This window comes from Carcharodon carcharias, chromosome 18, assembly GCF_017639515.1.
Source record: "Carcharodon carcharias isolate sCarCar2 chromosome 18, sCarCar2.pri, whole genome shotgun sequence".
NCBI lineage: Eukaryota > Metazoa > Chordata > Chondrichthyes > Lamniformes > Lamnidae > Carcharodon > Carcharodon carcharias.
In genome coordinates, this window is record NC_054484.1 from 96,801,015 (window position 1) to 96,811,001 (window position 9,987).

The 9,987-nt window shown below is 39.2% G+C and overlaps 1 protein-coding gene across 6 annotated transcripts in view; it reads left to right on the top strand.

Moving 5' to 3' along the window:
* Nucleotides 1-7,753, top strand: part of fndc3a (fibronectin type III domain containing 3A) — a 249,305-nt gene extending 241,552 nt beyond the window's left edge. For all 6 annotated transcript variants that reach the window (XM_041211953.1, XM_041211951.1, XM_041211954.1 and 3 more), the window contains 5 exons: nucleotides 459-742; nucleotides 2,473-2,685; nucleotides 5,861-6,027; nucleotides 6,795-6,922; nucleotides 7,579-7,753. In XM_041211953.1, the coding sequence (XP_041067887.1) occupies nucleotides 459-742; nucleotides 2,473-2,685; nucleotides 5,861-6,027; nucleotides 6,795-6,922; nucleotides 7,579-7,647 (861 nt within the window). In that variant the 3' untranslated portion in view covers nucleotides 7,648-7,753. The remainder of the gene's footprint in view (nucleotides 1-458; nucleotides 743-2,472; nucleotides 2,686-5,860; nucleotides 6,028-6,794; nucleotides 6,923-7,578) is intronic.
* The last annotated feature ends 2,234 nt before the right edge of the window (nucleotides 7,754-9,987 follow it).

Below are 9,987 nucleotides of genomic sequence, written 5' to 3' on the forward strand. Positions count from 1 at the left end.
CCTCCTCCAATTTCACTGCAACATCTACTCATTTGACCACGCTTGAATTTCTGAATCAGCCTGTTATATAAATTAGAAATGGTAGTGTTCCCAGCACTGAACCCAAATGCATTCCGTTCAATTCTTACTCCCACCCTGACATACTCTCCCAACTAGCATTCCTAGTGTTTACTTTGAATCCCTGCAGTTTTGAATGAAATTCAAAGCCTTTTATAGCACTTAAGTAAATAAGAGTCATTCTTAATGAAGCTAATTGAGTTTGCAACCATTAACTGGACTAAACTCTGTTAATTGGTGCCAGTTAAAGACCAATTCACAGTGCATATGTGCCAAAATACAATAGTGGATGTTATCAAGGGAAATGGAAAGTTACAGTTTCTGTATGTGACTTGAAAGCCAGATAACCTTAAAAAGTGTAACGTATTGTATGTTATTAACTTTCAAATCTCTGTTTTCAGGCATTGAATGTTGCTGGTGCAGGTCCTTTCAGTGATGTGGTTTTGTGTATGACTCCAGCATCTGTTCCAGCTGCTGTAAGTTTTCTGCAAATAATGGATGAGGACCAGCTTGATATACCACTCGATTCCCCATCAACTTGTCTTGCCATACAATGGGAAGAGCCTCGTGATCATGGTTCTGAAATCACAAGCTACAGTATAGACTTTGGTGACAGACAGCCAATAATGGTGGACAGATCCACTAGCCATATCATTCGAAATCTACAGCCAGATACAACATACAGGTATGGTGGACTCCAAGGATTCAAGTGGTGGCTAGTTACTCTAAGTTGTTTGGTTATATGACAGACTGAAGTTAATGTCCCACTCCAGGTTAGGTCTACAGCTGCAGAAACCAAACAAACTTTTGGTGACCAGTGTGTCTTTTTTATATAACCAGATATGAGCCACTATTGTGCTCACTGTTCTCATTATAAAAATGACTGAGATTAATTTAAATAGGATACTTCCAAATGAAGCATAATCGACTTTGCATTTAAGGCAGGATTGCCTTGAGTACTCCTTTCAGCCATCTGTAATTGGCCAAGGGGAAGCTGTATGCATATTGGAGCTCTAAACTAGATACAATCTTTTTAGCCATTTTAAAAAATAATTGCAGTTTTAGGGCATATTTGTAAACTGTTTTAGCTTCAAAAGAATTAGTCATTATTGAAGAATTTTGTGCTTCTTGTAACTATACAAATAATGGATGAATATTTCTTGCTTGTTAATTCACTGGAAAGCAGACTATAAGAGAAGCACGTAGAACATAAAGACTTTAAAAAGAGGACATGCAGAAAAAGTGCTTTACAATACAAATTTTCACCAGAGCTCAGGGAGCAATATTGAGTTTATATCACAAGCTACAGAATCTCATGGCAACCAGCAGGTCAAGTTTAAATTAATAAATAAAAACAGAAAATGCTAGAAATTGACACTAGGTCAGCCAGCATCTGCAAGGTGAGAAACAGAGTTAATGTTTCAGTTGGATCATCAGTGATGTAAGTTGGTTATGAAGCACTAAAATACAGGATTTCCTCAATGATGTGGTACAAGATTGAAGGGAGATCAGTAACCTCCAAAGCTGGGCTGCTAGCACCTGCAACAAACCACATCTGCGCTTATGTAAGGTCTAGGTAGGAACGACTGAGGAGAACTGGCAATGTAAGCACCAGCTCAGAAGGGACTAACTGCAAATCTGTGCCTGTTGCTGAAAGGACATTTAAAACCAACCCTGCACCAGATTTTCAGTACAGTCACTGGTAGACACAGAACAGTTAATTGGCACACAGTAAGGTCCCACAAATAGAGTGAAATAAATGACCAGATATCTTTTTACGTGTTGTTTGAAGGCTAAATGTTGACCATGACACCAGGACTCCCCTTTGAATGCTGCTATGAGACCCTGTATGTCTCATCTAATGACATTTGATAGTGCAGCACTCTCTCTACATGGTACAGAAGCGTTAGCCTGAATTATGTGCGCAAGATTCCAGAATGGAGTTGAACCCATGACCTTCATGCCCAGCAAGGATGCTACCACTGAGCTAAGTTTGACACTTAAAGCTCACCTTAGAAAATCTCTCAATACTTGCTCTAATCTTGCCATTGCGGTACCAAGATCAGAAATTGGCTATGATGTTCCTGTGTGGGATTTTGAGTGTGAATGCAAATTGACATAAGCAATGTTCCCCCTAAGCTGCACAGCAACTTGAAAGACCCAATAGGCCACAATTTACCATGCATGTGCAGCTATGCAAAACTGTTAAAGAAGTCACCTGTGCGGTCACAAAAACAATTACAGGCTACATTACTTACAAGTAGTAATTGGTTTACCTTGCTATGTAAGATGTTGTACAGCTGACATCGAATCTGCATTTGGACATTGTTGCCTGTTCTAATCTAAAGTTGAAGCAATTATTAATTGTACTTTACAGTACTTTATCATCAAAACCATTCTTCTTTGTACTTTCAGAATACGAGTACAAGCTGTAAACAGCATTGGACCTGGTCCTTTTAGCCACACCATCAAGACAAAAACAAAACCACTGCCTCCAGAGCCACCTCGACTCGAATGTGTCGCCTTCAGTTATCAAACCCTGAAGCTCAAATGGGGAGAGGGAACTGCAAAAGTTTTAGCATCGGATGCCATTCAGTATGTCTTGCAAATGGAGGACAAGAATGGGAGGTAAGTTAGACAAAACCTGTTTCCAGTCGGTTCCACCAAAATAGCCAAATGGGATGTGTAAAAGTTGTACAAGGTGACTAATCTTTTTCTCCCTTCATGTGGAGAAATGCCTGGCCCCCAAAGGCTTCTCTTCCTGGTGCCACTGTCATGATTAAGAATGCACTGTGTGAAAGAGGCCGTGTGAAATGTTTATCTGTGTCCCACTGGTTCATGTCATAACTTGGTCTTATTACCCAAATTAAGACTTTGAGAGCTGTATGCAAGCATCACATGACGTTGGATGTATGCCATGGTGCATACCATAAGGAGCAATTAAACACTTCCACAAGCATTGTATATCAGCCAGGTGCAGAAAGGGTTGCAGACTCATTTAATCAATTTCAGTGCTCATGGAGGCATGTCTTCTCTCTATGAGCTTGTTGTAAATGAAAGTGTAGATTTGTATAAGTGTTCTCTTTGTTATGTTCTCGTGATCAAATAATAATTGACTCAGAATTCACATAATTTATAGGAATTCTGTTGTCAAACCCTCTCCTCACAAACTGATCCTTAGCTATGGAGAGCCATGATAGCTGTGCCTCAAAACCTTTCTTACTGGTAAAATGCAATTGGGGAAGAATGATTTTGCTTAACGTTGGTGAATAATAAAAGTAGGGGAAAAGTCACCCTAACTAATTAGAAAGAAAAAGTGTGTTAAAACAACCAGAAAGAAGAAAATTGACTCAAATTTAATGGTCAGTGATGCATGTGACATAAATTTTATTAGAAAAATGTTAGAACCAATTGCAAGCCATAAAGAGCCCCATAAAACTAATAGGTTACAGCAGGAAGCACAGGTACATTACAGCTATAACCTGCAGCCTCAAAACAGCCCTCTTCAATAGGAGGAAAACCCCATGTTTATTACTTGATAAGGATGGAAATTGAAGTAGCCCGATCCGAAACTATGGTCCTAAATCTAAACACAGGAAACTATGGAGGTATGAGGCATGAGTTGGCTAAGGTAGATTGGAGAACTTCGTTAAAAAGCATGATGGTGGATAAGCAATGGATAATTTTTGAGGAATGGATATATGCATTGCAGCAGTTATATTTTCGTTTCTGGTGCAAAAACACAAAACGAAAAGCTGCCCAACCATGGCTAACAAAAGAAAATAAGGATAGTATTAGATCCAAAGAGGAGTCATATAAAGTTGCTAGAAAAAGTAGCAAGCCTGAGGATTGGGAGCAGCATAGAATTCAGCAAAGGAAGACAAAGAGATTGATTAAGAGGGGAAAAATAGAACCTGAGAGTAAACTTGCAAGAAACATCAAAGTGGACTGTAAAAGCTTCCTTAAGTATTTAAAGAGAAAAAGATTAGTGAAGACAAATGTAGGTCCCTTACAGTCTGAGACGAGAGAATTTATAATAGAGAACAAGGAAATGGCAGAGCAATTGAACAACTACTTTAGTCCTGTCTTCATGGAAGAAGATACAAATAGTTTCCCAGAAATGCTAGGGAACCAAGGGTCTAGTCAGAAGGAGGAATTGAAGGAAATTACTATTACTAAAACAATATTGCTGGAGAAATTAATGGGACTGAAAACTGATAATCCCCAGGGCCTAATAATTGACCTCCCAGGGTAGTAAAGGAGGTGGCCATCGAAATGTTGGATGCGTTGGTTGTCATAGCCCAAAACTCTGTAGATTCTGGAACAGTACAGAAGATTGGAGGGTGGCAAATGTAACCCCATTATTTAGAAAAGGAGAGATGGCAAAAACAGCTAATTACAGATTGGTTTGCCTAACATCAGTAGTAAGGAAAATGCTAGTGTCTGTTATAAAGAATGTGTTATCAGGACACTTAGAAAATATCAGTGGGATTAGACAAAGTAAACATGGATTATGAAAGGGAAAGCATGTTTGACAAACCTGTTGGAGTTTTTTGAGGACGTAACTAGTGTATTTGGATTTTCATAAAGCTTTTGATAAAGTCCTATTTAAGAGGTTAGTGTGCAGAATAAAAGCACATGGGATTGGGGGTAATATATTGGCATGGATTGAGAATTGGTTAACAGACAAGAAACAGAGTAGGAATAAATGGGTCTTTTTCAGACTGGCAGGCAGTGACTAGTGCGATACCGCAAGGGTCAGTGCTTGGGACCCAGCTATTCACAATATATATCAATGATTTGGATGAGGGAACCAAATGTAATATTTTCAAGTTTGCTGACAGCATGAAAATTGGTGGGAATGTGAGTGGTGAGGAGGATGTTAAGAGGTTTCAAGGCGATTTAGACAAATTGAGTGAGTGGACAAATACATGGCAGATGCAGTATAACGTGGATAAGTGTGAAGTTATCCACTTCGGTAGGAAAAGCAAAATGATAGAGTATTATTTAAATGGAGATATATTGAGAAACATTGAAGTACAAAGGGATCTGGGTGTCCTTGTACACCAGTCACTGAAAGCAAGCATGCAGCTACAGCAAACAGGAAGGAAAATGGTATGTTCACCTTCATTGAGAGAGGACTTGAGAACATGAGCAAGGATGTCTTACTATAAGCTGTACAGGCCCTTGGTGAGACCACACCTGGAGTAATGTGTGCAGTTTTGGTCTCCTTACCTAAGAAAGGATATACTTGCCATAGAGGGAGTATAGCGAAGGTTCACCATACCTATTCCTGGTCTTATTGTCGTATGAAGAGGGATTGGGTCAACCAGGCCTGTATTCACTGGATTTAGAAGAATGAGAGTGGATCTCATGAAACATATAAGATTCTGACAGGGCTGGACAGACTGGATACAGGGATGATGTTCCATCTAGCTAGGGGAGTCTAGAACAAGTAGTCACAGTCTCAGGATATGAGGTATGCCATTTAGGACTGAGCTGAGAACTTCTTCACTCGTAGGGTGGTGAACCTGTGGGATTCTCTACCACTGAAGGCTGTGGAGGCCAAGTCACTGAATATATTTAAGAAGGAAATAGATTTCCAGACTCTAAAGGCATCAAGGGATATGGAGAGAGAGTGGGAGTATGTCTTTGAGATGGAGGATCAGCCATGATCATATTGAATGGGGGAGCAGGCTTGAAGGGCCGAATGACCTACTCCTCCTATCTTCTATGTTTCTGTGTCTATGTTTCTATGAGAACAAGTCTGAAGATGCCTTTAAAAACCTGGGTTACCTTTCAGGTATTCAACATTATACAGGGGACCATGCCACACACACAAAGTTCAAAGGCTCAGTGAATCAACATGCTACAGATTTAAAATTCAGGCGTGTAACGAAGCAGGTGAAGGACCCTTTTCTGAAGTTTACACTTTCACAACTACCAAATCTCCCCCATCTCCTCTTAAAGGTAAGTGTTTATTGGTATCAATTTTAGTTTGTCGTTAAATGATGGTTAGAACCATTGGTTAACTTTACATGGCAATTTCAGATTTTGAAGCTGCCATGGTTAGCCTTTCAGTAACCTCAAAGAAAATTTCCAGATGCTCCATTTTAAAAGGCATTAAAAGACCATAATCTAAACAGCTGTTTCATTTTCTAAAATTATGTCTGCTTTTCAAGTGTAATATTTACTTCCCTTTCATTCCACCTCTCCATGCTCCCCCATTCCAAAATTACCCCTGCTCACCTCTTGCTTCCAGAATACACCCCTTCATATAAAAGGGCACACCCACCTAATTTGGTGACTTCTCCATAACCACTATCAATGTCATTCAGTAAAAAGTTAACAGAAAATACATTTGCAGTTGAATGAAACTGGAAAAGGAGGTTTTTGATTTCCTGGTAAATTGCCATTCTGTAAAGGAAGGGAAGATCAGAGAGGCCATCATCCTTAACCTGATGATGTAAACCTTCTGACTGGTTCTGAGCAGCACTACTAAAAAATCTGCAAGTGGCCATTCAGTCACAAGTGGTGCCTTGCCTGCGGAGAAAAGAGTTGGATTTTATATCCATGTGAAACACAGCAATAACTGTGAAGAACAACATACAGCTGATATGCACCCTCCTGATATTAGATTTGTGTTTTCCTTATAAAGACAACTATATTAATTTCATAACCTGCCTGTTTTGTCATTTGCATCCCTAAATTAATCTGCCTAATCCCCTTCTGACTAGCTCCGAGATTAGAGCAACTGAAGGAGAATGTGTGTGATCTCACATGGGAAGCTTTGCCAGCAATGAAGGGGGATCCAATTGTTTACAACGTTCAGGCCATGGTTGGCAAAGACTCTGAATTCAAACAGGTAAAGTCTCATTTAGATACACTTGGACATTGCAAATTTAAGTGTTGCTACAGAATTAGCCTGAACTGCCAGGATACTTAGTGTTCTCTGCTTACCTTGTTTAGTACCTGTTAACTTGCGAATTTTTCTCGGACCCTGGTTTTACTTTCCTGTTATTATCTCTTGATGCTGTGTTCTCTTCTCAAACCAAAAAAGGTGGTGATCTTAACAGCTCTGCCATCCCACTCGAGCAAATAAAAGGCAGGGTTGTGTAACCTGTTACCTGGTGATTACTTTTTTACTGCTGATGCATATGATAGCACAACCCACCCTTCTGTTGATACACCGGAGAATAGGTGAATTAAATTTTCCAAGGCGGAGATTTAAACTCAAAGCTTCTGAATGAGTTTGTTGCTTTACTACTGTGGGTACCGGTCTGTTAGTGAGAGCATTCCACTAAGATTTGAGCACCCAAAGGTGCTACAGTGTTCTTAACTTCAAGGATGGGATATCTTGGTGCCTTCGTTTCAGGCATTGGATGTTAATCATTGTTGGTGATATTATTAAGGAAAAGTAAATTATTTTCTTAAACATAGGCATCTCTGTGCTTCAACAGTACTCTGATACAAATTGTAATTTGAATCTACAAACAAATCCACTGCTTTCTCATTGCACAGCTTGAATGCAACACAGGTCAGAGAAGTGATCCTACAATATTGTGGCCTCTGGAAGCATGGTATTGGTAAATATACCCAAGTACATAAAGGAGAATCTGGCAGTACAACATTGCAGCATTAATTGATGCATTTACCTTATTGAGTTAATTCATTCTCAAGTTGAAGCATCAATCAAATAAATAGGACTTTTGTATTTTTGTCTTTTTTTTTATTACCAAGGAGCTGAATTAATCCAATCAACAATAGTTTTCAGCAGTTTTTATTAGTTCTGTAATACAAGCTGTATTTTTGGTCTGTTTCAGGATATGATCAAACAGGACATATATTTCTACAGAATAATATGGAGTTGGCTTAATAACCAATATTTTGCACAATTAAAGATTTCCTTCCTGAAAGTAACATTGTTAGTATGAATAGTAATGATAATTAACTACAATCTCATCATTGATTAGTAATGAATTATTGAAATTTATGCTTCTATACTTGCATTCGTCATCAGTTCAAATGTGTGGCAACTCAGTATAATTGGATTTAAATGCATGGTTTTTTTTGAAGATTTTCTCCTGGACAATAGTACGGTCGTTCCTTTTCTTTAAGAAGTAGTCATAAAAAGAGGAGGGGGAGAAGTTACTGGGTATTTCAGTGGTCTTATCCTATACTGCTTTATAATACTGTCACTTCTTCCAGGAATGCAAGTACTGGTTATGTTATTGGATTAATAATCCAGAGACCATGCATTCAAATCCCACCACAGTAGTTTGATATTTTGAATTAAATTGCATAAAAAGCTGCTATCAATAAAAGTGACCATGAAGCTATCAGATTATCACTAAAATCCCAACTGATCCACGAATGATCTTTAGGGAAGGAAACCTGTTGTTCTTGACCCATCCAGCCTATACATGATTCCAGTTCCATACCAAGATGTTTGACTCTTAACTGCCCTCCAAAGTGACTTTGCAACTCACTTGGTTGTATTAAAGAATGGAACTACCTTCACCACACAGACCGCAATGGTTCAATTAGAGGACCCATAACCAGAGATGGACAATAAATGCGAGCTTTTCCAGCAATACCCACATGCCTAGGGAGTAATCTAAAGATCCTCTTTATCCATATTCCCTGCACATGCTGACCTGGATTGGCTGCTAGTCTGACAATATATCAAAGTTAAAATTCTCATCCTTGTGTTCCAACCTTTCCATGGCCTTGGGCCTCCTAATCTTCTCTTGTCCCACAATCTTCTGAGAGCTCTGCATTCCTCCAGTCCTGCATCATCTACTTCCATCATTGGTGGCAGTGTGTTCAACCCTAAGTTTTGGAATTCCCTCACGAAAAATCTCTATCTTCCTCTGTTACTTTAAGACGCTTCTTAAAACCTGTCCTTATGACCTGATCTAATATGTGACTAGATGTCGATTTTTGTTTGATAATACTCTTCTGAAGTGCCTCGAGCAGTGTGCAATGTTAAAGGTGCTATTTTAAATCCAAGTTGTTTAATATAAACAAAGCTAACAAAGCATTCATACCATTTTTAGTCATAGTGCTATCCAACTCTAAACTGGTTTGACATGTTGAGAGTTTTAATTCAAGCAAAAGAACAAATATAAATATAGCATCCAAGCTCTATACTTTACATTCTCCATTTGTTTTGCCAGTTTAAATAGAGATATTTATTATATTTTCCCTTTAGATTCAGGCTCCAGAGGGATAGAATCATAAAAATTTACAGTATTGAAGGAGGCAATTTGACCTATCAAGTCCAAGCTGGCTGACAAGTGGCTGTCCAGCCTAATTCCACTTTCTAGCTTTTGGTACATAGTCTTGTAGGTTACAATGCCTCAAGTGAATATCCAAGTATCTATTAAATGTTGAGGGTTTCTGCCACTACCACCCTTTCAGGCTGAGAATTCCACGTCTCTAACAGGCTCAGGGTTCAAACGTTTCCCTTTGAATCCCCTCTGAACCTCCTGCCTCTTACCCTAAATCAATGACCCTCTGGTAATGGACCCTAACAAAGGGGAAAAAGATCTTCCTTCTCTAGACCTCTCATGATTTTGTACATCAGTTATGGCTCTGCTCAACCCCCTCTGTTCCAAAGAAAACAATCCCAGCCTGTCCAATCTCTTCACATAACAAAAATTCTCTGGTCCAGGCAATATCCTTGTAAATCTCCTCTGCAACCTTTCTAGTGCAGTAATATCTTTCCTGTAATGCAGTGACCACAACTGTACGCCAGCTGTAGCCTTACTAGTGTTTTATGCTGTTCTTGAATATAAGAACTGGAAAATTATTCTATGCCTCGATTAAGAAAGGCAAGTACCCCCCCATGCCTTCTCAATCACCTTATCTACCTGTCCGGCCACCTTCAGGGATCTGTGGACGTGCACTTCAAGGTCCCTCTGCTCT